The 27533-nt window shown below is 51.0% G+C and overlaps 1 protein-coding gene across 2 annotated transcripts in view; it reads right to left on the bottom strand.

Moving 5' to 3' along the window:
* cfap65 (cilia and flagella associated protein 65) overlaps nucleotides 1-27533 on the bottom strand; it is an 84725-nt gene that overhangs the window by 28592 nt on the left and 28600 nt on the right. For both annotated transcript variants that reach the window (XM_031806176.1, XM_031806175.1), the window contains 2 exons: nucleotides 8031-8177; nucleotides 7753-7921 (listed from right to left, as the gene is read on the bottom strand). In XM_031806176.1, coding sequence (XP_031662036.1) covers nucleotides 7753-7921; nucleotides 8031-8177 — 316 coding nt within the window. The remainder of the gene's footprint in view (nucleotides 1-7752; nucleotides 7922-8030; nucleotides 8178-27533) is intronic.

Raw genomic sequence — 27533 nt, 5'->3', positions numbered from 1 at the left:
CTACGGATAAGTCACTACGGATAAGTCACTACGGATAAGTCACTACAGATAAGTCACTACAGATAAGTCACTACTGATAAGTCGCTACGGATAAGAGCATCTGCTAAATTACTCAATGATTGAAGATAAACTGTTAAGTCATATGTGGCGTAACACTTACTCGTCATTGGAAGTGTACAAGAGCACCAAACTGGGCATCACACAACAAAAGACTGGAACGACGCTCTCAGTAACTCAGTAACTCAGTAATTCAGTAAGTCAATAAGTCAATAAGTCAGTAACTCAATAAGTCAGTAAGTCAGTAAGTCAGTAACTCAGTAACTCAGTAAGTCAGTAAGTCAGTAACTCAATAAGTCAGTAAGTCAGTAAGTCAGTAACTCAGTAACTCAGTAACTCAATAAGTCAGTAAGTCAGTAACTCAATAAGTCAGTAAGTCAGTAAGTCAGTAAGTCAGTAACTCAATAAGTCAGTAAGACAATAACTCAGTAAGTCAGTAACTCAATAAGTCAGTAAGTCAGTAAGTCAGTAAGTCAGTAACTCAATAAGTCAGTAAGTCAGTAACTCAGTAAATCAGTAAGTCAGTAAGTCAGTAACTCAATAAGTCAGTAAGACAATAACTCAGTAAGTCAGTAACTCAATAAGTCAGTAAGTCAGTAACTCAGTAAGTCAGTAAGTCAGTAACTCAATAAGTCAGTAAGTCAGTAACTCAGTAAATCAGTAAGTCAGTAAGTCAGTAACTCAATAAGTCAGTAAGACAATAACTCAGTAAGTCAGTAACTCAATAAGTCAGTAAGTCAGTAACTCAGTAAGTCAGTAAGTCAGTAACTCAATAAGTCAGTAAGTCAGTAAGTCAGTAAGTCAGTAACTCAGTAAGTCAGTAAGTCAGTAACTCAATAAGTCAGTAAGTCAGTAACTCAGTAAGTCAGTAACTCAATAAGTCAGTAAGTCAGTAACTCAGTAAGTCAGTAAGTCAGTAACTCAATAAGTCAGTAAGTCAGTAACTCAGTAAGTCAGTAAGTCAGTAAGTCAATAAGTCAATAACTCAGTAACTCAGTAACAGTTGCACAAAACAGTACAAACATTCTAATGTTTGCCTCTAGTTGGGCTTGGTGTGGGGCTGGCCGTGCTGGGCTTGGTGTGGGCTGGCCGTGCTGGGCTTGGTGTGGGCTGGCCGTGCTGGGCTTGGTGTGGGCTGGCCGTGCTGGGCTTGGTGTGGGCTGGCCGTGCTGGGCTTGGTGTGGGCTGGCCGTGCTGGGCTTGGTGTGGGCTGGCCGTGCTGGGCTTGGTGTGGGCTGGCCGTGCTGGGCTTGGAGTGGGCTGGCCGTGCTGGGCTTGGTGTGGGCTGGCCGTGCTGGGCTTGGTGTGGGCTGGCCGTGCTGGGCTTGGTGTGGGCTGGCCGTGTTGGGCTTGGTGTGGGCTGGCCGTGCTGGGCTGGCCGTGCTGGGCTTGGTGTGGGCTGGCCGTGCTGGGCTGGCCGTGCTGGGCTTGGTGTGGGCTGGCCGTGCTGGGCTGGCCGTGCTGGGCTTGGTGTGGGCTGGCCGTGCTGGGCTTGGTGTGGGCTGGCCGTGCTGGGCTTGGTGTGGGCTGGCCGTGCTGGGCTTGGTGTGGGCTGGCCGTGCTGGGCTTGGTGTGGGCTGGCCGTGCTGGGCTTGGTGTGGGCTGGCCGTGCTGGGCTTGGTGTGGGCTGGCCGTGCTGGGCTTGGTGTGGGCTGGCCGTGCTGGGCTTGGTGTGGGCTGGCCGTGCTGGGCTTGGAGTGGGCTGGCCGTGCTGGGCTTGGTGTGGGCTGGCCGTGCTGGGCTTGGTGTGGGCTGGCCGTGCTGGGCTTGGTGTGGGCTGGCCGTGTTGGGCTTGGTGTGGGCTGGCCGTGCTGGGCTGGCCGTGCTGGGCTTGGTGTGGGCTGGCCGTGCTGGGCTGGCCGTGCTGGGCTTGGTGTGGGCTGGCCGTGCTGGGCTTGGTGTGGGCTGGCCGTGCTGGGCTTGGTGTGGGCTGGCCGTGCTGGGCTTGGTGTGGGCTGACCGTGCTGGGCTTGGTGTGGGCTGGCCGTGCTGGGCTTGGTGTGGGCTGGCCGTGCTGGGCTTGGTGTGGGCTGGCCGTGCTGGGCTTGGTGTGGGCTGGCCGTGTTGGCCGTGCTGGGCTTGGTGTGGGCTGGCCGTGCTGGGCTTGGTGTGGGCTGGCCGTGTTGGCCGTGCTGGGCTTGGTGTGGGCTGGCCGTGCTGGGCTTGGTGTGGGCTGGCCGTGCTGGGCTTGGTGTGGGCTGGCCGTGCTGGGCTTGGTGTGGGCTGGCCGTGTTGGGCTTGGTGTGGGCTGGCCGTGCTGGGCTTGGTGTGGGCTGGCCGTGCTGGGCTTGGTGTGGGCTGGCCGTGCTGGGCTTGGTGTGGGCTGGCCGTGTTGGGCTTGGTGTGGGCTGGCCGTGCTGGGCTTGGTGTGGGCTGGCCATGATGGGCTTGGTGTGGGCTGGCCGTGCTGGGCTTGGTGTGGGTTGGTTGTGTTGGGCTTGGTGTGGGTTGGTTGTGTTGGGCTTGGTGTGGGCTGGCCGTGCTGGGCTTGGTGTGGGATGGCCGTGCTGGGCTTGGTGTGGGCTGGCCGTGCTGGGCTTGGTGTGGGCTGGCCGTGTTGGGCTTGGTGTGGGCTGGTTGTGTTGGGCTGGCCGTGCTGGGCTTGGTGTGGGCTGGCCGTGTTGTGCTTGGTGTGGGCTGGTTGTGTTGGGCTTGGTGTGGGCTGGCCGTGCTGGGCTTGGTGTGGGCTGGTTGTGTTGGGCTTGGTGTGGGCTGGTTGTGTTGGGCTTGGTGTGGGCTGGCCGTGTTGGGCTTGGTGTGGGCTGGCCGTGTTGGGCTTGGTGTGGGCTGGCCGTGCTGGGATGGCCGTGCTGGGCTTGGTGTGGGCTGGCCGTGCTGGGCTTGGTGTGGGCTGGCCGTGTTGGGCTTGGTGTGGGCTGGTTGTGTTGGGCTGGCCGTGCTGGGCTTGGTGTGGGCTGGCCGTGTTGTGCTTGGTGTGGGCTGGTTGTGTTGGGCTTGGTGTGGGCTGGCCGTGCTGGGCTTGGTGTGGGCTGGTTGTGTTGGGCTTGGTGTGGGCTGGTTGTGTTGGGCTTGGTGTGGGCTGGCCGTGTTGGGCTTGGTGTGGGCTGGCCGTGTTGGGCTTGGTGTGGGCTGGCCGTGCTGGGCTGGCCGTGCTGGGCTTGGTGTGGGCTGGCCGTGTTGGGCTTGGTGTGGGCTGGCCGTGCTGGGCTTGGTGTGGGTTGGTTGTGTTGAGCTTGGTGTGGGCTGGCCGTGCTGGGCTTGGTGTGGGCTGGCCGTGCTGGGCTTGGTGTGGGCTGGCCGTGCTGGGCTTGGTGTGGGCTGGCCGTGCTGGGCTTGGAGTGGGCTGGCCGTGCTGGGCTTGGTGTGGGCTGGCCGTGCTGGGTTTGGTGTGGGCTGGCCGTGCTGGGCTTGGTGTGGGCTGGCCGTGCTGGGCTTGGTGTGGGCTGGCCGTGCTGGGCTTGGTGTGGGCTGGCCGTGTTGGGCTTGGTGTGGGCTGGCCGTGCTGGGCTTGGTGTGGGCTGGCCATGTTGGGCTTGGTGTGGGCTGGCCGTGCTGGGCTTGGTGTGGGTTGGTTGTGTTGGGCTTGGTGTGGGTTGGTTGTGTTGGGCTTGGTGTGGGCTGGCCGTGCTGGGCTTGGTGTGGGCTGGCCGTGCTGGGCTTGGTGTGGGGCTGGCCGTGCTGGGCTTGGTGTGGGCTGGCCGTGTTGGGCTTGGTGTGGGCTGGTTGTGTTGGGCTGGCCGTGCTGGGCTTGGTGTGGGCTGGCCGTGTTGTGCTTGGTGTGGGCTGGTTGTGTTGGGCTTGGTGTGGGCTGGCCGTGCTGGGCTTGGTGTGGGCTGGCCGTGCTGGGCTTGGTGTGGGCTGGTTGTGTTGGGCTTGGTGTGGGCTGGCCGTGTTGTGCTTGGTGTGGGCTGGCCGTGTTGGGCTTGGTGTGGGCTGGCCGTGTTGGGCTTGGTGTGGGCTGGCCGTGTTGGGCTTGGTGTGGGCTGGCCGTGTTGGGCTTGGTGTGGGCTGGCCGTGTTGGGCTTGGTGTGGGCTGGCCGTGCTGGGCTTGGTGTGGGCTGGCCGTGTTGGGCTTGGTGTGGGCTGGCCGTGTTGGGCTTGGTGTGGGCTGGCCGTGTTGGGCTTGGTGTGGGCTGGCTTGGTGTGGGCTGATTGTGTTGGGCTTGGTGTGGGCCTGGCTTGGTGTGGGCTGGCCGTGCTGGGCTTGGTGTGGGCTGATTGTGTTGGGCTTGGTGTGGGCTGGCCGTGCTGGGCTTGGTGTGGGCTGGTTGTGTTGGGCTTGGTGTGGGCTGGCCGTGCTGGGCTTGGTGTGGGCTGATTGTGTTGGGCTTGGTGTGGGCCTGGCTTGGTGTGGGCTGGCCGTGTTGTGCTTGGTGTGGGCTGGTTGTGTTGGGCTGGCCGTGTTGTGCTTGGTGTGGGCTGGCCGTGTTGTGCTTGGTGTGGGCTGGCCGTGTTGGGCTTGGTGTGGGCTGGCCGTGTTGGGCTTGGTGTGGGCTGGCCGTGTTGGGCTTGGTGTGGGCTGGCCGTGTTGGGCCTGGTGTGGGCTGGCCGTGCTGGGCTTGGTGTGGGCTGGCCGTGTTGGGCTTGGTGTGGGCTGGCCGTGTTGGGCTTGGTGTGGGCTGGCCGTGTTGGGCTTGGTGTGGGCTGGGCTTGGTGTGGGCTGATTGTGTTGGGCTTGGTGTGGGCCTGGCTTGGTTTGGGCTGGCCGTGCTGGGCTTGGTGTGGGCTGATTGTGTTGGGCTTGGTGTGGGCTGGCCGTGTTGGGCTTGGTGTGGGCTGGCCGTGCTGGGCTTGGTGTGGCTGATTGTGTTGGGCTTGGTGTGGGCCTGGCTTGGTGTGGGCTGGCCGTGTTGTGCTTGGTGTGGGCTGGTTGTGTTGGGCTGGCCGTGTTGTGCTTGGTGTGGGCTGGCCGTGTTGGGCTTGGTGTGGGCTGGCCGTGTTGGGCTTGGTGTGGGCTGGCCGTGTTGGGCTTGGTGTGGGCTGGCCGTGTTGGACTGGCCATGTTGGGCTTGGTGTGGGCTGGTTGTGTTGGGCTGGCCGTGTTGGGCTTGGTGTGGGCTGGTTGTGTTGGGCTTGGTGTAGGCTGGTTGTGTTGGGCTTGGTATGGACTGGTTGCGTTGGGCTTGGTGTGGGCTTGGTGTGGGCTGGTGTGGGCTGGCCGTGTTGGGCTTGGTGTGGGCTGGCCGTGCTGGGCTTGGTGTGTGCTGGCCATGTTGGGCTTGGTGTGGGCTGGCCGTGCTGGGCTTGGTGTGGGTTGGTTGTGTTGGGCTTGGTGTGGGTTGGTTGTGTTGGGCTTGGTGTGGGCTGGCCGTGCTGGGCTTGGTGTGGGAAGGCCGTGCTGGGCTTGGTGTGGGCTGGCCGTGCTGGGCTTGGTGTGGGCTGGCCGTGTTGGGCTTGGTGTGGGCTGGTTGTGTTGGGCTGGCCGTGCTGGGCTTGGTGTGGGCTGGCCGTGTTGTGCTTGGTGTGGGCTGGTTGTGTTGGGCTTGGTGTGGGCTGGCCGTGCTGGGCTTGGTGTGGGCTGGCCGTGCTGGGCTTGGTGTGGGCTGGTTGTGTTGGGCTTGGTGTGGGCTGGCCGTGTTCTGCTTGGTGTGGGCTGGCCGTGTTGGGCTTGGTGTGGGCTGGCCGTGTTGGGCTTGGTGTGGGCTGGCTGTGTTGGGCTTGGTGTAGGCTGGTTGTGTTGGGCTTGGTATGGACTGGTTGCGTTGGGCTTGGTGTGGGCTTGGTGTGGGCTGGTGTGGGCTGGCCATGTTGGGCTTGGTGTGGGCTGGCCGTGCTGGGCTTGGTGTGGGTTGGTTGTGTTGGGCTTGGTGTGGGCTGGCCGTGCTGGGCTTGGTGTGGGAAGGCCGTGCTGGGCTTGGTGTGGGCTGGCCGTGCTGGGCTTGGTGTGGGCTGGCCGTGTTGGGCTTGGTGTGGGCTGGCCGTGCTGGGCTTGGTGTGGGTTGGTTGTGTTGGGCTTGGTGTGGGCTGGCTGTGTTGGGCTTGGTGTAGGCTGGTTGTGTTGGGCTTGGTATGGACTGGTTGCGTTGGGCTTGGTGTGGGCTGGCCGTGCTGGGCTTGGTGTGGGCTGGCCATGTTGGGCTTGGTGTGGGCTGGCCGTGCTGGGCTTGGTGTGGGTTGGTTGTGTTGGGCTTGGTGTGGGCTGGCCGTGCTGGGCTTGGTGTGGGAAGGCCGTGCTGGGCTTGGTGTGGGCTGGCCGTGCTGGGCTTGGTGTGGGCTGGCCGTGTTGGGCTTGGTGTGGGCTGGTTGTGTTGGGCTGGCCGTGCTGGGCTTGGTGTGGGCTGGCCGTGTTGGGCTTGGTGTGGGCTGGCTGTGTTGGGCTTGGTGTGGGCTGGCCGTGTTGGGCTTGGTGTGGGCTGGCCTTGTTGGGCTTGGTGTGGGCTGGCCGTGTTGGGCTTGGTGTGGGCTGGCCGTGCTGGGCTTGGTGTGGGCTGGCCGTGTTGGGCTTGGTGTGGGCTGGCCGTGTTGGGCTTGGTGTGGGCTGGCCGTGTTGGGCTTGGTGTGGGCTGGCCGTGCTGGGCTTGGTGTGGGCTAATTGTGTTGGGCTTGGTGTGGGCCTGGCTTGGTGTGGGCTGGCCGTGCTGGGCTTGGTGTGGGCTGATTGTGTTGGGCTTGGTGTGGGCTGGCCGTGCTGGGCTTGGTGTGGGCTGGTTGTGTTGGGCTTGGTGTGGGCTGGCCGTGCTGGGCTTGGTGTGGGCTGATTGTGTTGGGCTTGGTGTGGGCCTGGCTTGTGTGGGCTGGCCGTGTTGTGCTTGGTGTGGGCTGGTTGTGTTGGGCTGGCCGTGTTGTGCTTGGTGTGGGCTGGCCGTGTTGGGCTTGGTGTGGGCTGGCCGTGTTGGGCTTGGTGTGGGCTGGCCGTGTTGGGCTGGCCATGTTGGGCTTGGTGTGGGCTGGTTGTGTTGGGCTGGCCGTGTTGGGCTTGGTGTGGGCTGGTTGTGTTGGGCTTGGTGTAGGCTGGTTGTGTTGGGCTTGGTATGGACTGGTTGCGTTGGGCTTGGTGTGGGCTTGGTGTGGGCTGGTGTGGGCTGGCCCGTGTGGGCTGGTGTGGACTGGTTGTGTTGGGCTTGGTATGGACTGGTTGCGTTGGGCTTGGTGTGGGCTTGGTGTGGGCTGGTGTGGGCTGGCCCGTGTGGGCTGGTGTGGACTGGTTGTGTTGGGCTTGGTGTGGGCTGGTGTGGGCTGGCCCGTGTTGGCTCGGTGTGGGTTGGTGTGGGCCGGCCGGTGTTGGCTTGATGTGGGCTGGCCGTGTTGGGCTTGGTGTGTGCTGGTTGTGTTGGGCTTGGTGTTGACTTGGTGTGGGCTGGTTGTGTTGGGCTTGGTGTGGGCTGGCCCGTGTTGGCTTGGTGTGGGCTGGTTGTTGGCTTGGTGTGGGCTGGCCCGTGTTGGCTTGGTGTGGGCTGGTTGTGTTGGGCTTGGTGTGGGCTGGTTGTGTTGGGCTTGGTATTGACTTGGCGTGGGCTAGCCCGTGCCCACCTTGCCCCCTGAATACCTACATGGGGCCAATGGGGTCATGTTGGCTGGGAGGAGTATGTCGCTTGGTCTGGGTAGGATAGCTCAAATCGTCTATTGATTCTGTCTCGGATTGGTTGTCTTTGCGGAGGGGGAGGAGCATGGTTGGGAAGGCATTTGTGTAAAGTAACAGAGATGTGGCAGTAGAGGTTCAATACATGGAGAGAGAGAGAAGATTTCAGGATGTTGTACCAACTCTGTGAGATCTCAGGGGTATCTCATACATACCAACAGGGTCTTTCTCCTGTGAGTTCTCAGGCAACCCCGGGTCTAGCAGGCTCTGTTGTACAGCCAAACAGAAGCTGACAGAACAGGAACCGTTGTTGATGAGAGGCACCTCGAAGGACCTACAGTCTCCCACCAACACCTCCCCCAGATTCAGCACCCCATGCTCTGCCTGGAGAGAGAGAGAACCAATTACAGAGTTTCCACCCTAACACAGACACTAACACAATTCACCTGTGGGGGGGGGGGGGGGGGGGGGGGGGGTCTGAGGAGACTAACACCTGGATAGATCCTTTGGAGGCCATGCCCACAACTTTCAGGGGGAGGCGGGACTTCCTGCATCCGGGCGTCTGGATTGGCCAGAAGGTCAGGTTGGGCTTCAGATTGTAAACCATTTCCTCAAATGGGGTGAAGGACCACGTCTGCACCTGGGAGGAGGAAAATCACAACCTCTACTTAACCAACACTCAACCTCTACTTAACCAACACTCAACCTCCACTCAACCTCTACTTAACCAACACTCAACCTCCACTCAACCTCTACTTAACCAACACTCAACCTCCACTCAACCCCTACTTAACCAACACTCAACCTCCACTCAACCCCTACTTAACCAACACTCAACCTCTACATAACCAACACTCAACCTCCACTTAACCAACACTCAACCCTACTGTCTAAACCTAACCACTCTGCTAACCCTACTGTCTAAACCTAACCACTCTGCTAACCCTACTGCCTAAACCTAACCTTAACCACTCTGCTAACCCTACTGCCTAAACCTAACCACTCTGCTAACCCTACTGTCTAAACCTAACCACTCTGCTAACCCTACTGTCTAAACCTAACCTTAACCACTCTGTTAACCCTACTGCCTAAACCTAACCTAACCACTCTGCTAACCCTACTGCCTAAACCTAACCTTAACCACTCTGCTAACCCTACTGCCTAAACCTAATCTTAACCACTCTGCTAACCCTACTGCCTAAACCTAACCACTCTGCTAACCCTACTGTCTAAACCTAACCTTAACCACTCTGCTAACCCTACTGTCTAATCCTAATCACTCTGCTAACCCTACTGACTAAACCTAACCTTAACCACTCTACTAACCCCTACTGCCTAAAGCTAACCTTAACCACTCTGCTAACCCTACTGTCTAAACCTAACCACTCTGCTAACCCTACTGTCTAAACCTAATCCCTCTGCTAACCCTACTGTCTAAACCTAATCTTAACCACTCTGCTAACCCTACTGTCTAAACCTAACCACTCTGCTAACCCTACTGTCTAAACCTAACCTTAACCACTCTGCTAACCCTACTGTCTAAACCTAACCTTAACCACTCTGCTAACACTACTGTCTAAACCTAACCTTAACCACTCTGCTAACCCTACTGCCTAAAGCTAACCACTCTGCTAACCCTACTGCCTAAACCAAATCACTCTGCTAACCCTACTGTCCTAAACCTAACCTTAACCACTCTGCTAACCCTACTGTCTAAACCTAACCACTCTGCTAACCCTACTGTCTAAACCTAACCACTCTGCTAACCCTACTGACTAAACCTAACCTTAACCACTCTGCTAACCCTACTGCCTAAACCTAACCTTAACCACTCTGTTAACCCTACTGTCTAAACCTAACCACTCTCCTAACCCTACTGCCTAAACCTAACCTAACCACTCTGCTAACCCTACTGCCTAAACCTAACCTAACCACTCTGCTAACCCTACTGCCTAAACCTAACCTTAACCACTCTGCTAACCCTACTGACTAAACCTAACCACTCTGCTAACCCTACTGACTAAACCTAACCTTAACCACTCTGCTAACCCTACTGCCTAAACCTTAACCACTCTGCTAACCCTACTGTCTAAACCTACCCACTCTACTAACCCTACTGTCTAAACCTAACCACTCTGTTAACCCTACTGTCTAAACCTAACCACCCTGCTAACCCTACTGCCTAAACCTAACCTTAACCACTCTGCTAACCCTACTGTCTAAACCTAACCACTCTGCTAACCCTACTGTCTAAACCTAACCTTAACCACTCTGCTAACCCTACTGTCTAAAGCTAACCTTAACCACTCTGTTAACCCTACTGCCTAAACCTAACCACTCTGCTAACCCTACTGTCTAAACCTAACCACTCTGCTAACCCTACTGTCTAAACCAAATCACTCTGCTAACCCTACTGTCTAAACCTAACCACTCTGCTAACCCTACTGTCTAAACCTAACCACTCTGCTAACCCTACTGCCTAAACCTAACCACTCTGCTAACCCTACTGTCTAAACCTAACCACTCTGCTAACCCTACTGCCTAAACCTAACCACTCTGCTAACCCTACTGTCTAAACCTAATCACTCTGCCAACCCTACTGCCTAAAGCTAACCTTAACCACTCTGCTAACCCTACTGTCTAAACCTAACCACTCTGCTAACCCTACTGTCTAAACCTAACCACTCTGCTAACCCTACTGCCTAAACCTAACCTTAACCACTCTGCTAACCCTACTGTCTAAACCTAACCACCCTGCTAACCCTACTGACTAAACCTAACCACTCTGCTAACCCTACTGACTAAACCTAACCTAACCACTCTGCTAACCCTACTGTCTAAACCTAACCACCCTGCTAACCCTACTGCCTAAACCTACCCACTCTACTAACCCTACTGCCTAAACCTAACCTTAACCACTCTGCTAACCCTACTGTCTAAACCTAATCACTCTGCTAACCCTACTGTCTAAACCTAATCACTCTGCTAACCCTACTGCCTAAACCTTAACCACTCTGCTAACCCTACTGTCTAAACCTAACCACTCTGCTAACCCTACTGCCTTAACCTAACCACTCTGCTAACCCTACTGTCTAAACCTAACCACTCTGCTAACCCTACTGCCTAAACCTAACCACTCTGCTAACCCTACTGTCTAAACCTAACCACCCTGCTAACCCTACTGCCTAAACCTAACCTTAACCACTCTGCTAACCCTACTGTCTAAACCTAACCACCCTGCTAACCCTACTGCCTAAACCTAACCACTCTGCTAACCCTACTGTCTAAACCTAACCACTCTGCTAACCCTACTGTCTAAACCTAACCACCCTGCTAACCCTACTGCCTAAACCTAACCTTAACCACTCTGCTAACCCTACTGTCTAAACCTAACCACCCTGCTAACCCTACTGCCTAAACCTAACCACTCTGCTAACCCTACTGTCTAAACCTTAACCACTCTGCTAACCCTACTGTCTAAACCTAACCTTAACCACTCTGCTAACCCTACTGTCTAAACCTAACCTTAACCACTCTGCTAACCCTACTGCCTAAACCTAACCACCCTGCTAACCCTACTGCCTAAACCTAACCACCCTGCTAACCCTACTGCCTAAACCTAACCTAACCACTCTGCTAACCCTACTGCCTAAACCTAACCTTAACCACTCTGCTAACCCTACTGACTAAACCTAACCACCCTGCTAACCCTACTGCCTAAACCTAACCACTCTGCTAACCCTACTGTCTAAACCTTAACCACTCTGCTAACCCTACTGTCTAAACCTAACCTTAACCACTCTGCTAACCCTACTGTCTAAACCTAACCTTAACCACTCTGCTAACCCTACTGCCTAAACCTAACCACCCTGCTAACCCTACTGCCTAAACCTAACCACCCTGCTAACCCTACTGTCTAAACCTAACCTAACCACTCTGCTAACCCTACTGACTAAACCTAACCTAACCACTCTGCTAACCCTACTGTCTAAACCTAACCTTAACCACTCTGCTAACCCTACTGTCTAAACCTAACCACTCTGCTAACCCTACTGTCTAAACCTTAACCACTCTGCTAACCCTACTGTCTAAACCTAACCACTCTGCTAACCCTACTGTCTAAACCTTAACCACTCTGCTAACCCTACTGTCTAAACCTAACCACTCTGCTAACCCTACTGTCTAAACCTAACCACTCTGCTAACCCTACTGTCTAAACCTAACCTTAACCACTCTGCTAACCCTACTGTCTAAACCTAACCTAACCACTCTGCTAACCCTACTGTCTAAACCTAACCTAACCACTCTGCTAACCCTACTGCCTAAACCTAACCACTCTGCTAACCCTACTGCCTAAACCTAACCACTCTGCTAACCCTACTGACTAAACCTAACCTTAACCACTCTGCTAACCCTACTGCCTAAACCTTAACCACTCTGCTAACCCTACTGTCTAAACCTACCCACTCTACTAACCCTACTGTCTAAACCTAACCACTCTGTTAACCCTACTGTCTAAACCTAACCACCCTGCTAACCCTACTGCCTAAACCTAACCTTAACCACTCTGCTAACCCTACTGTCTAAACCTAACCACTCTGCTAACCCTACTGTCTAAACCTAACCTTAACCACTCTGCTAACCCTACTGTCTAAAGCTAACCTTAACCACTCTGTTAACCCTACTGCCTAAACCTAACCACTCTGCTAACCCTACTGTCTAAACCTAACCACTCTGCTAACCCTACTGTCTAAACCAAATCACTCTGCTAACCCTACTGTCTAAACCTAACCACTCTGCTAACCCTACTGTCTAAACCTAACCACTCTGCTAACCCTACTGCCTAAACCTAACCACTCTGCTAACCCTACTGTCTAAACCTAACCACTCTGCTAACCCTACTGCCTAAACCTAACCACTCTGCTAACCCTACTGTCTAAACCTAATCACTCTGCCAACCCTACTGCCTAAAGCTAACCTTAACCACTCTGCTAACCCTACTGTCTAAACCTAACCACTCTGCTAACCCTACTGTCTAAACCTAACCACTCTGCTAACCCTACTGCCTAAACCTAACCTTAACCACTCTGCTAACCCTACTGTCTAAACCTAACCACCCTGCTAACCCTACTGCCTAAACCTAACCACTCTGCTAACCCTACTGCCTAAACCTAACCTTAACCACTCTGCTAACCCTACTGCCTAAACCTAACCACTCTGCTAACCCTACTGTCTAAACCTAACCACTCTGCTAACCCTACTGCCTAAACCTAACCTTAACCACTCTGCTAACCCTACTGTCTAAACCTAACCACCCTGCTAACCCTACTGACTAAACCTAACCACTCTGCTAACCCTACTGACTAAACCTAACCTAACCACTCTGCTAACCCTACTGTCTAAACCTAACCACCCTGCTAACCCTACTGCCTAAACCTACCCACTCTACTAACCCTACTGCCTAAACCTAACCTTAACCACTCTGCTAACCCTACTGTCTAAACCTAATCACTCTGCTAACCCTACTGTCTAAACCTAATCACTCTGCTAACCCTACTGCCTAAACCTAACCACTCTGCTAACCCTACTGTCTAAACCTAACCACTCTGCTAACCCTACTGCCTTACCTAACCACTCTGCTAACCCTACTGTCTAAACCTAACCACTCTGCTAACCCTACTGCCTAAACCTAACCACTCTGCTAACCCTACTGTCTAAACCTAACCACCCTGCTAACCCTACTGCCTAAACCTAACCTTAACCACTCTGCTAACCCTACTGTCTAAACCTAACCACCCTGCTAACCCTACTGCCTAAACCTAACCACTCTGCTAACCCTACTGTCTAAACCTAACCACTCTGCTAACCCTACTGTCTAAACCTAACCACCCTGCTAACCCTACTGCCTAAACCTAACCTTAACCACTCTGCTAACCCTACTGTCTAAACCTAACCACCCTGCTAACCCTACTGCCTAAACCTAACCACTCTGCTAACCCTACTGTCTAAACCTTAACCACTCTGCTAACCCTACTGTCTAAACCTAACCTTAACCACTCTGCTAACCCTACTGTCTAAACCTAACCTTAACCACTCTGCTAACCCTACTGCCTAAACCTAACCACCCTGCTAACCCTACTGCCTAAACCTAACCACCCTGCTAACCCTACTGCCTAAACCTAACCTAACCCATCTGCTAACCCTACTGCCTAAACCTAACCTTAACCACTCTGCTAACCCTACTGACTAAACCTAACCACCCTGCTAACCCTACTGCCTAAACCTAACCACTCTGCTAACCCTACTGTCTAAACCTTAACCACTCTGCTAACCCTACTGTCTAAACCTAACCTTAACCACTCTGCTAACCCTACTGTCTAAACCTAACCTTAACCACTCTGCTAACCCTACTGCCTAAACCTAACCACCCTGCTAACCCTACTGCCTAAACCTAACCACCCTGCTAACCCTACTGTCTAAACCTAACCTAACCACTCTGCTAACCCTACTGACTAAACCTAACCTAACCACTCTGCTAACCCTACTGTCTAAACCTAACCTTAACCACTCTGCTAACCCTACTGTCTAAACCTAACCACTCTGCTAACCCTACTGTCTAAACCTTAACCACTCTGCTAACCCTACTGTCTAAACCTAACCACTCTGCTAACCCTACTGTCTAAACCTTAACCACTCTGCTAACCCTACTGTCTAAACCTAACCACTCTGCTAACCCTACTGTCTAAACCTAACCACTCTGCTAACCCTACTGTCTAAACCTAACCTTAACCACTCTGCTAACCCTACTGTCTAAACCTAACCTAACCACTCTGCTAACCCTACTGTCTAAACCTAACCTAACCACTCTGCTAACCCTACTGCCTAAACCTAACCACTCTGCTAACCCTACTGCCTAAACCTAACCACTCTGCTAACCCTACTGTCTAAACCTAACCTTAACCACCCTGCTAACCCTACTGCCTAAACCTAACCTAACCACTCTGCTAACCCTACTGCCTAAACCTAACCTTAACCACTCTGCTAACCCTACTGCCTAAACCTAACCTTAACCACCCTGCTAACCCTACTGTCTAAACCTAACCTAACCACTCTGCTAACCCTACTGCCTAAACCTAACCTTAACCACTCTGCTAACCCTACTGACTAAACCTAACCACCCTGCTAACCCTACTGCCTAAACCTAACCACTCTGCTAACCCTACTGTCTAAACCTTAACCACTCTGCTAACCCTACTGTCTAAACCTAACCTTAACCACTCTGCTAACCCTACTGTCTAAACCTAACCTTAACCACTCTGCTAACCCTACTGCCTAAACCTAACCACCCTGCTAACCCTACTGCCTAAACCTAACCACCCTGCTAACCCTACTGTCTAAACCTAACCTAACCACTCTGCTAACCCTACTGACTAAACCTAACCTAACCACTCTGCTAACCCTACTGTCTAAACCTAACCTTAACCACTCTGCTAACCCTACTGTCTAAACCTAACCACTCTGCTAACCCTACTGTCTAAACCTTAACCACTCTGCTAACCCTACTGTCTAAACCTAACCACTCTGCTAACCCTACTGTCTAAACCTTAACCACTCTGCTAACCCTACTGTCTAAACCTAACCACTCTGCTAACCCTACTGTCTAACCTAACCACTCTGCTAACCCTACTGTCTAAACCTAACCTTAACCACTCTGCTAACCCTACTGTCTAAACCTAACCTAACCACTCTGCTAACCCTACTGTCTAAACCTAACCTAACCACTCTGCTAACCCTACTGCCTAAACCTAACCACTCTGCTAACCCTACTGCCTAAACCTAACCACTCTGCTAACCCTACTGCCTAAACCTAACCACCCTGCTAACCCTACTGTCTAAACCTAACCACTCTGCTAACCCTACTGTCTAAACCTAACCACTCTGCTAACCCTACTGCCTAAACCTAACCACTCTGCTAACCCTACTGCCTAAACCTAACCACTCTGCTAACCCTACTGCCTAAACCTAACCACTCTGCTAACCCTACTGCCTAAACCTAACCACTCTGCTAACCCTACTGCCTAAACCTAACCACTCTGCTAACCCTACTGCCTAAACCTAACCTTAACCACTCTGCTAACCCTACTGCCTAAACCTAACCTAACCACTCTGCTAACCCTACTGTCTAAACCTAACCACTCTGCTAACCCTACTGTCTAAACCTTAACCACTCTGCTAACCCTACTGTCTAAACCTAACCACTCTGCTAACCCTACTGTCTAAACCTAACCACTCTGCTAACCCTACTGTCTAAACCTAACCTTAACCACTCTGCTAACCCTACTGTCTAAACCTAACCTAACCACTCTGCTAACCCTACTGTCTAAACCTAACCTAACCACTCTGCTAACCCTACTGCCTAAACCTAACCACTCTGCTAACCCTACTGCCTAAACCTAACCACTCTGCTAACCCTACTGCCTAAACCTAACCACCCTGCTAACCCTACTGTCTAAACCTAACCACTCTGCTAACCCTACTGTCTAAACCTAACCACTCTGCTAACCCTACTGCCTAAACCTAACCACTCTGCTAACCCTACTGCCTAAACCTAACCACTCTGCTAACCCTACTGCCTAAACCTAACCACTCTGCTAACCCTACTGCCTAAACCTAACCACTCTGCTAACCCTACTGCCTAAACCTAACCACCCTGCTAACCCTACTGCCTAAACCTAACCACTCTGCTAACCCTACTGTCTAAACCTAACCACTCTGCTAACCCTACTGCCTAAACCTAACCTTAACCACTCTGCTAACCCTACTGCCTAAACCTAACCACCCTGCTAACCCTACTGTCTAAACCTAACCACCCTGCTAACCCTACTGTCTAAAACCTAACCACTCTGCTAACCCTACTGTCTAAACCTAACCACTCTGCTAACCCTACTGCCTAAACCTAACCACTCTGCTAACCCTACTGTCTAACCTAACCACTCTGCTAACCCTACTGTCTAAACCTAACCTTAACCACTCTGCTAACCCTACTGCCTAAACCTAACCACTCTGCTAACCCTACTGTCTGAACCTTAACCACTCTGCTAACCCTACTGTCTAAACCTAACCACTCTGCTAACCCTACTGTCTAAACCTAACCACTCTGCTAACCCTACTGTCTAAACCTAACCTTAACCACTCTGCTAACCCTACTGTCTAAACCTAACCTAACCACTCTGCTAACCCTACTGTCTAAACCTAACCTAACCACTCTGCTAACCCTACTGCCTAAACCTAACCACTCTGCTAACCCTACTGCCTAAACCTAACCACTCTGCTAACCCTACTGTCTAAACCTAACCTTAACCACCCTGCTAACCCTACTGCCTAAACCTAACCTAACCACTCTGCTAACCCTACTGCCTAAACCTAACCTTAACCACTCTGCTAACCCTACTGCCTAAACCTAACCTTAACCACCCTGCTAACCCTACTGTCTAAACCTAACCTAACCACTCTGCTAACCCTACTGCCTAAACCTAACCTTAACCACTCTGCTAACCCTACTGACTAAACCTAACCACCCTGCTAACCCTACTGCCTAAACCTAACCACTCTGCTAACCCTACTGTCTAAACCTTAACCACTCTGCTAACCCTACTGTCTAAACCTAACCTTAACCACTCTGCTAACCCTACTGTCTAAACCTAACCTTAACCACTCTGCTAACCCTACTGCCTAAACCTAACCACCCTGCTAACCCTACTGCCCAAACCTAACCACCCTGCTAACCCTACTGTCTAAACCTAACCTAACCACTCTGCTAACCCTACTGACTAAACCTAACCTAACCACTCTGCTAACCCTACTGTCTAAACCTAACCTTAACCACTCTGCTAACCCTACTGTCTAAACCTAACCACTCTGCTAACCCTACTGTCTAAACCTTAACCACTCTGCTAACCCTACTGTCTAAACCTAACCACTCTGCTAACCCTACTGTCTAAACCTTAACCACTCTGCTAACCCTACTGTCTAAACCTAACCACTCTGCTAACCCTACTGTCTAAACCTAACCACTCTGCTAACCCTACTGTCTAAACCTAACCTTAACCACTCTGCTAACCCTACTGTCTAAACCTAACCTAACCACTCTGCTAACCCTACTGTCTAAAACCTAACCTAACCACTCTGCTAACCCTACTGCCTAAACCTAACCACTCTGCTAACCCTACTGCCTAAACCTACCACTCTGCTAACCCTACTGCCTAAACCTAACCACCCTGCTAACCCTACTGTCTAAACCTATAACCACTCTGCTAACCCTACTGTCTAAACCTAACCACACTGCTAACCCTACTGCCTAAACCTAACACTCTGCTAACCCTACTGCCTAAACCTAACCACTCTGCTAACCCTACTGCCTAAACCTAACCACTCTGCTAACCCTACTGCCTAAACCTAACCACTCTGCTAACCCTACTGCTAAACCTAACCACTCTGCTAACCCTACTGCCTAAACCTAACCTTAACCACTCTGCTAAACCCTACTGCCTAAACCTAACCTAACCACTCTGCTAACCCTACTGTCTAAACCTAACCACTCTGCTAACCCTACTGTCTAAACCTTAACCACTCTGCTAACCCTACTGTCTAAACCTAACCACTCTGCTAACCCTACTGTCTAAACCTAACCACTCTGCTAACCCTACTGTCTAAACCTAACCTTAACCACTCTGCTAACCCTACTGTCTAAACCTAACCTAACCACTCTGCTAACCCTACTGTCTAAACCTAACCTAACCACTCTGCTAACCCTACTGCCTAAACCTAACCACTCTGCTAACCCTACTGCCTAAACTAACCACTCTGCTAACCCTACTGCCTAAACCTAACCACCCTGCTAAACCCTACTGTCTAAACCTAACCCACTCTGCTAACCCTACTGTCTAAACCTAACCACTCTGCTAACCCTACTGCCTAAACCTAACCACTCTGCTAACCCTACTGCCTAAACCTACCTTAACCACTCTGCTAACCCTACTGACTAAACCTAACCACCCTGCTAACCCTACTGTCTAAACCTAACCACTCTGCTAACCCTACTGCCTAAACCTAACCACTCTGCTAACCCTACTGCCTAAACCTAACCTTAACCACCCTGCTAACCCTACTGTCCTAAACCTACCACTCTGCTAACCCTACTGCCTAAAACCTAACCACTCTGCTAACCCTACTGCCTAAACCTAACCACTCTGCTAACCCCTACTGCCTAAACCTACCACCCTGCTAACCCTACTGTCTAAACCTAACCACTCTGCGTAACCCTACTGCCTAAACCTAACCACTCTGCTAACCCTACTGCCTCTAAACCTAACCACTCTGCTAACCCTACTGTCTAAACCTAACCACTCTGCTAACCCTACTGCCTAAACCTAACCACTCTGCTAACCCTACTGTCTAAACCTAACCACTCTGCTAACCCTACTGCCTAAACCTAACCACTCTGCTAACCCTACTGTCTAAACCTAACCACTCTGCTAACCCTACTGTCTAAACCTAACCACTCTGCTAACCCTACTGTCTAAACCTAACCACTCTACTAACCCTACTGTCTAAACCTAACCTTAACCACTCTGCTAACCCTTACTGTCTAAACCTAACCACTCTGCTAACCCTACTGTCTAAACCTAACCACTCTGCTAACCCTACTGTCTAAACCTAACCACTCTGCTAACCCTACTGCCTAAACCTAACCACTCTGCTAACCCTACTGCCTAAACCTAACCACCCTGCTAACCCTACTGTCTAAACTAACCACTCTGCTAACCCTACTTGCCTAAACCTAACCACCTGCTAACCCTTACTGCCTAAACCTAACCACTCTGCTAACCCTACTGTCTAAACCTAACCACTCTGCTAACCCTACTGTCTAAACCTTAACCCACTCTGCTAACCCTACTGTCTAAACCTAACCACTCTGCTAACCCTACTGTTAAACCTAACCACTCTGCTAACCCTACTGTCTAAACCAACCTTAGAACCACTCTGCTAACCCTACTGTCTAACCTAACCTAACCACTCTGCTAACCCTACTGTCTAAACCTAACCTAACCACTCGCTAACCCTACTGCCTAAACCTAACCACTCTGCTAACCCTACTGCCTAAAACCTAACCACTCTGCTAACCCTACTGCCTAAACCTAACCACCCTGCTAACCCTACTGTCTAAACCTAACCACTCTGCTAAACCCTACTGTCTAAACCTAACCACTCTGCTAACCCTACTGCCTAACCTAACCACTCTGCTAACCCTACTGCCTAAACCTAACCTTACCACTCTGCTAACCCTACTGACTAACCTAACCACCCCTGCTAACCCTACTGTCCTAAACCTAACCACTCTGCTAACCCTACTGCCTAAACCTAACCACTCTGCTAACCCTACTGCCTAAACCTAACCTTAACCACCCTGCTAACCCTACTGTCTAAAACCTAACCACTCTGCTAACCCTACTGCCTAAACCTAACCACTCTGCTAACCCTACTGCCTAAACCTAACCACTCTGCTAACCCTACTGCCTAAACCTAACCACCCTGCTAACCCTACTGTCTAAACCTAACCACTCTGCTAACCCTACTGCCCTAACCTAACCACTCTGCTAACCCCTACTGCCTAACCTGACTGCCTAAACCACCTCTGCTAACCCTACTGTCTAAACCTAACCACTCTGCTAACCCTACTGCCTAAACCTAAACCACTCTGCTAACCCTACTGTCTAAACCTAACCACTCTGCTAACCCTACTGCCTAACCTAACCACTCTGCTAACCCTACTGTCTAAACCTAACCACTCTGCTAACCCTACTGTCTAAACCTAACCACTCCTGCTAACCCTACTGTCTAACCTAACCACTCTACTAACCCTACTGTCTAAACCTAACCTTTAACCACTCTGCTAACCCTACTGTCTAAACCTAACCACTTCTGCTAACCCTACTGTCTAAACCTAACCACTCTGCTAACCCTACTGTCCTAAACCTAACCACTCTGCTAACCCTACTGCCTAAACCTAACCACTCTGCTAACCCCTACTGCCTAAACCTAACCACCCTGCTAACCCTACTGTCTAAACCTAACCACTCTGCTAACCCTACTGCCTAAACCTAACCACTCTGCTAACCCTACTGCCTAAACCTAACCACTCTGCTAACCCTACTGTCTAAACCTAACCACTCTGCTAACCCTACTGTCTAAACCTTAACCACTCTGCTAACCCTACTGTCTAAACCTAACCACTCTGCTTAACCCTACTGTCTAAACCTAACCACTCTGCTAACCCTACTGTCTAAACCTAACCTTAACCACTCTGCTAACCCTACTGTCTAAACCTAACCTAACCACTCTGCTAACCCTACTGTCTAAACCTAACCTAACCACTCTGCTAACCCTACTGCCTAAACCTAACCACTCTGCTAACCCTACTGCCTAAACCTAACCACTCTGCTAACCCTACTGCCTAAACCTAACCACCCTGCTAACCCTACTGTCTAAACCTAACCACTTCTGCTAACCCTACTGTCTAAACCTAACCACTCTGCTAACCCTACTGCCTAAACCTAACCACTCTGCTAACCCTACTGCCTAACCTAACCACTCTGCTAACCCTACTGCCTAAACCTAACCACTCTGCTAACCCTACTGCCTAAACCTAACCACTCTGCTAACCCTACTGCCTAAACCTAACCACCCCTGCTAACCCTACTGCCTAAACCTAACCACTCTGCTAACCCTACTGTCTAAACCTAACCACTCTGCTAACCCTACTGCCTAACCTAACCTTAAACCACTCTGCTAACCCTACTGCCTAAAACCTAACCACCCTGCTAAACCCTACTGTCTAAACCTAACCACCCTGCTAACCCTACTGTCTAAACCTAACCACTCTGCTAACCCTACTGTCTAAACCTAACCACTCTGCTAACCCTACTGCCTAAACCTAACCACTCTGCTAACCTACTGTCTAAACCTAACCACTCTGCTAACCCCTACTGTCTAAACCTAACCTTAACCACTCTGCTAACCCTACTGCCTAAACCTAAACCACTCTGCTAACCCCTACTGTCTGAACCTTAACCACTCTGCTAACCCTACTGTCTAAACCTAACCACTCTGCTAACCCTACTGTCTAAACCTAACCACTCTGCTAACCCTACTGTCTAAACCTAACCTTAACCACTCTGCTAACCCTACTGTCTAAACCTAACCTAACCACTCTGCCTAACCCTACTGTCTAAACCTAACCTAACCACTCTGCTAACCCTACTGCCTAAACCTAACCACTCTGCTAACCCTACTGCCTAAACCTAACCACTCTGCTAACCCTACTGTCTAAAACCTAACCTTAACCACCCCTGCTAACCCTACTGCCTAAACCTAACCTAACACTCTGCTAACCCTACTGCCTAAACCTAACCTTAACCACTCTGCTAACCCTACTGCCTAAACCTAACCTTAACCACCCTGCTAACCCTACTGTCTAAACCTAACCTAACCACTCTGCTAACCCTACTGCCTAAACCTAACCTTAACCACTCTGCTAACCCTACTGACTAAACCTAACCACCCTGCTAACCCTACTGCCCTAAACCTAACCACTCTGCTAACCCTACTGTCTAAACCTTAACCACTCTGCTAACCCTACTGTCTAAACCTAAACCTTAACCACTCTGCTAACCCTACTGTCTAAACCTAACCTTAACCACTCTGCTAACCCTACTTGCCTAAACTAACCACCCTGCTAACCCTACTGCCCAAACCTAACCACCCTTGCTAACCCTACTGTCTAAACCTAACCTAACCACTCTGCTAACCCTACTGACTAAACCTAACCTAACCACTCTGCTAACCCTACTGTCTAAAACCTAACCTTAACCACTCTGCTAACCCTACTGTCTAAACCTTAACCACTCTGCTAACCCTACAGTTCTAAACCTAACCACTCTGGCTAACCCTACTGTCTAAACCTAACCACTCTGCTAACCCTACTGTCTAAACCTTAACCACTCTGGCTAACCCTTGTCTAACCTAACCACTCTGCTAACCCTACTGTCTAAACCTAACCACTCTGCTAACCCTACTGTCTAAACCTAACCTTAACCACTCTGCTAAACCCTTACTGTCTAAACCTAACCTAACACTCTGCTAACCCTACTGTCTAAACCTAACCTAACCACTCTGCTAACCCTACTGCCTAAACCTAACCACTCTGCTAACCCTACTGCCTAAACCTAACCACTCTGCTAACCCTACTGCCTAAACCTAACCACCCCTGCTAACACCTACTGTCTAAACCTAACCACTCTGCTAACCCTACTGTCTAAACCTAACCACTCTGCTAACCCCTACTGCCTAAACCTAACCACTCTGCTAACCCTACTGCCTAAACCTAACCACTCTGCTAACCCTACTGCCTAAACCTAACCACTCTGCTAACCCTACTGCCTAAAACCTAACCACTCGCTACCTACCCTAACCTACCCCGGCTCTACTACTAACCACTACTGCTAACCCTACTGCCTAAACCTAACCTTAACCACGTCTGCTAACCCTACTGCCTAAACCTAAACTAACCACTCTGCTAACCCTACTGTCTAACCTTAACCACTCTGCTAACCCTACTGTCTAAACCTTAACCACTCTGCTAACCCTACTGTCTAAACCTAACCACTCTGCTACCCTACTGTCTAAACCTAACCACTCTGCTAACCTACTGTCCTAAACCTAACCACTCTGCTACCCTACTGTCTATAAAACCTAACCTTAACCACTCTGCTAACCCTACTGTCTAAACCTAACCTAACCACTCTGCTAACCCCTACTGTCTAAACCTAACCTAACCACTCTTCGCTAACCCTACTGCCTAACCTAACCACTCTGCTAACCCTACTGCCTAAACCTAACCACTCTGCTAACCCCTACTGCCTAAACCTAACCACCCTGCTAACCCTACTGTCTAAACCTAACCACTCTGCTAACCCTACTGTCTAAAACCTAACCACTCTGCTAACCCTACTGCCTAAACCTAACCACTCTGCTAACCCTACTGCCTAAACCTAACCTTAACCACTCTGCTAACCCTACTGACTAAACCTAACCACCCTGCTAACCCTACTGTCTAAACCTAACCACTCTGGCTAACCCTACTGCCTAAACCTAACCACTCTGCTAACCCTACTGCCTAAACCTAACCTTAACCACCGCTGCTAACCCTACTGTCTAAACCTAACCACTCTGCTAACCCTACTGCCTAAACCTAACACTCTGCTAACCCTACTGCCTAAACCTAACCACTCCTGCTAACCCTACTGCCTAAACCTAACCACCCTGCTAACCCTACTGTCTAAACCTAACCACTCTGCTAACCCTACTGCCTAAACCTAACCACTCTGCTAACCCTACTGCCTAACTAACCACTCTGCTAACCCTACGGTCTAAACCTAACCACTCTGCTAACCCTACTGCCTAAACCTAACACTCTGCTAACCCTACTGTCTAAACCTAACCACTCTGCTAACCCTACTGCCTAAACCTAACCACTCTGCTAACCCTACTGTCCTAAACCTAACCACTCTGCTAACCCTACTGTCTAAACCTAACCACTCTGCTAACCCTACTGTCTAAACCTAACCACTCTGCTAACCCTACTGTCTAAACCTAACCTTAACCACTCTGCTAACCCTACTGTCTAAACCTAACCACTCTGCTAACCCTACTGTCTAAACCTAACCACTCTGCTAACCCTACTGTCTAAACCTAACCACTCTGCTAACCCTACTGCCTAAACCTAACCACTCTGCTAACCCTACTGCCTAAACCTAACCACCCTGCTAACCCTACTGTCTAAACCTAACCACTCTGCTAACCCTACTGCCTAAACCTAACCACTCTGCTAACCCTACTGCCTAAACCTAACCACTCTGCTAACCCTACTGTCTAAACCTAACCACTCTGCTAACCCTACTGCCTAAACCTAACCACTCTGCTAACCCTACTGTCTAAACCTAACCACTCTGCTAACCCTACTGCCTAAACCTAACCACCCTGCTAACCCTACTGTCTAAACCTAACCACTCTGCTAACCCTACTGCCTAAACCTAACCTAACCACTCTGCTAACCCTACTGCCTAAACCTAACCACTCTGCTAACCCTACTGTCTAAACCTAACCACTCTGCTAACCCTACTGCCTAAACCTAACCACCCTGCTAACCCTACTGCCTAAACCTAACCTTAACCACTCTGCTAACCCTACTGCCTAAACCTAACCTTAACCACTCTGCTAACCCTACTGCCTAAACCTAACCTTAACCACCTGCTAACCCTACTGTCTAAACCTAACCACCCTGCTAACCCTACTGCCTAAACCTAACCACTCTGCTAACCCTACTGCCTAAACCTAACCTTAACCACCCTGCTAACCCTACTGTCTAAACTTAACCACCCTGCTAACCCTACTGTCCTAGACCTACCACTCTGCTAACCCTACTGGCCTAAACCTAACCACTCTGCTAACCCTACTGCCTAAACCTAACCTTAACCACTCTGCTAACCCTACTGTCTAAACCTAACCACTCTGCTAACCCTACTGCCTACAACCTAACCACTCTCTAACCCTACTGTCTAAACCTAACCACTCGCTAACCCTACTGTCCTAAACCTAACCACTCTGCTAACCCTACTGCCTAAACCTAACCACCCTGCTAACCCTACTGCCTAAACCTAACCACTCTGCTAACCTACTGCCTAAACCTAACCACTCTGCTAACCCTACTGCCTAAACCTAACCACCCTGCTAAACCCTACTGCTAAACCTAACCACTCTGCTAACCCTACTTCCTAAACCTAACCACTCTGCTAACCCTACTGCCAAAACCTAACCACTCTGCTAACCCTACTGCCTAAACCTAACCACCCTGCTAACCCTACTGCCTAAACCGAACCACCCTGCTAACCCTACTGTCTAAACCTAACCACTCTGCTAACCCTACTGCACTAAACTAACCACTCTGCTAACCCTACTGCCTAAACTAACCACCCTGCTAACCCTACTGCCTAAAACCTAACCACCCTGCTAACCCTACTGCCAAACCTAACCACCCTGCTAACCCTACTGCCTAAACCTAACCACCGCTGCTAACCCTACTGCCTAAACCTAACCACCCTGCTAACCCAAGAACCTCCACCTCTAGCCTAACCTAACCACTCTGCTAACCCTACTCTGCCTAAACCTAACCACCCTGCTACCCTACTGCCTAAACCTAACCACCCTGCTAACCCTACTGCCTAAACCTAACCACCCTGCTAACCCTACTGCCTAAACCTAACCACTCTGCTAACCTACTGCCTAACCTAACCACCCTGCTAACCCTACTGCCTAAACTAACCACTCTGCTAACCCTACTGCCTAAACCTACCACCCTGCTAACCCTACTGCCTAAACCTAACACACCCTGCTAACCCTACTGTCTAAACCTAACCACTCTGCTAACCCTACTGCCTAAACCTAACCACTCTGCTAACCCTACTGCCTAAACCTAACCACCCTGCTAACCCACTGCCTAACCTAACACCCTGGCTAACCCTACTGCCTAACCTACACACTCCTGTCTAACCCTACTGCCTAAACCTAACCACTCTGCTAACCCTACTGCCTAAACCTAACCACCCTGCTAACCCTACTGCCTAAACCTAACCTAACCACTCTGCTAACCCTACTGTCTAAACCTAACCTTAACCACTCTGCTAACCCTACTGTCTAAACCTAACCTTAACCACTCTGCTAACCCTACTGTCTAAACCTAACCACTCTGCTAACCCTACTGTCTAAACCTAACCTTAACCACTCTGCTAACCCTACTGTCTAAACCTAACCACTCTGCTAACCCTACTGTCTAAACCTAACCACTCTGCTAACCCTACTGCCTAAACCTAACCACTCTGCTAACCCTACTGCCTAACCTAACCACTCTGCTAACCCTACTGCCTAAACCTAACCACTGCTGCTAACCCCTACTGCCTAAAACCTAACCACTCTGCTAACCCTACTGACTAAACCTAACCCTCTGCTAACCCTACTGTCTAAAACCTAACCACTCTGCTAACCCTACTGTCTAACCTAACCTACCCACTCTGCTAACCTACTGTCTAAACCTAACCATTTGCTACCCCTACTGCCCTAAACCTAACCTTAACCACTCTTGCTAACCCTACTGTCTAACCTTAACCTTAACCGACTGGCTGCTAGACCCTACTGCCTAAGACGGCTAACCTTGAACCACTCTGCTAACCTAACTGTCTAAAACCTAACCACTCTGCTAACCCTACTGTCTAAACCTAACCCACTCTGCTACCCTACCTGCCTAAAACCTAACCACTCTGCTAACCCTACTGCCTAAACCTAACCACTCTGCCTAACCCTACTGCCTAAACCTAACCACTCTGCTAACCCTACTGCCTAAACCTAACCACCCTGCTAACCCTACTGCCTAAACCTAACCACTCTGCTAACCCTACTGTCTAAACCTAACCACCCTGCTAACCCTACTGCCTAAAACCTAACCACCCTGCTAACCCTACTGCCTAAACCTAACCACTCTGCATAACCCTACTGCCTAACCTAACCTTAACCACTCTGCTAACCCTACTGCCTAAACCTAACCTTAACCACTCTGCTAACCCTACTGTCTAAACCTAACCTTAACCACTCTGCTAACCCTACTGCCTAAACCTAACCACCCTGCTAACCCTACTGCCTAAACCTAACACCCTGCTAACCCTACTGCCTAAACCTAACCACCCTGCTAACCCCTACTGCCTAAACCTAACCACTCTGCTAACCCTACTGCCTAAACCTAACCACCCTGCTAACCCTACTGCCTAAACCTAACCTAACCACTCTGCTAACCCTACTGTCTAAACCTAACCTTAACCACTCTGCTAAC

This window comes from Oncorhynchus kisutch, linkage group LG26 (genome assembly GCF_002021735.2).
Source record: "Oncorhynchus kisutch isolate 150728-3 linkage group LG26, Okis_V2, whole genome shotgun sequence".
NCBI classification, from domain to species: domain Eukaryota; kingdom Metazoa; phylum Chordata; class Actinopteri; order Salmoniformes; family Salmonidae; genus Oncorhynchus; species Oncorhynchus kisutch.
The sequence above is the reverse complement of the archived record's forward strand: the minus strand, read 5'-3'. Positions and strand labels throughout refer to the sequence as shown.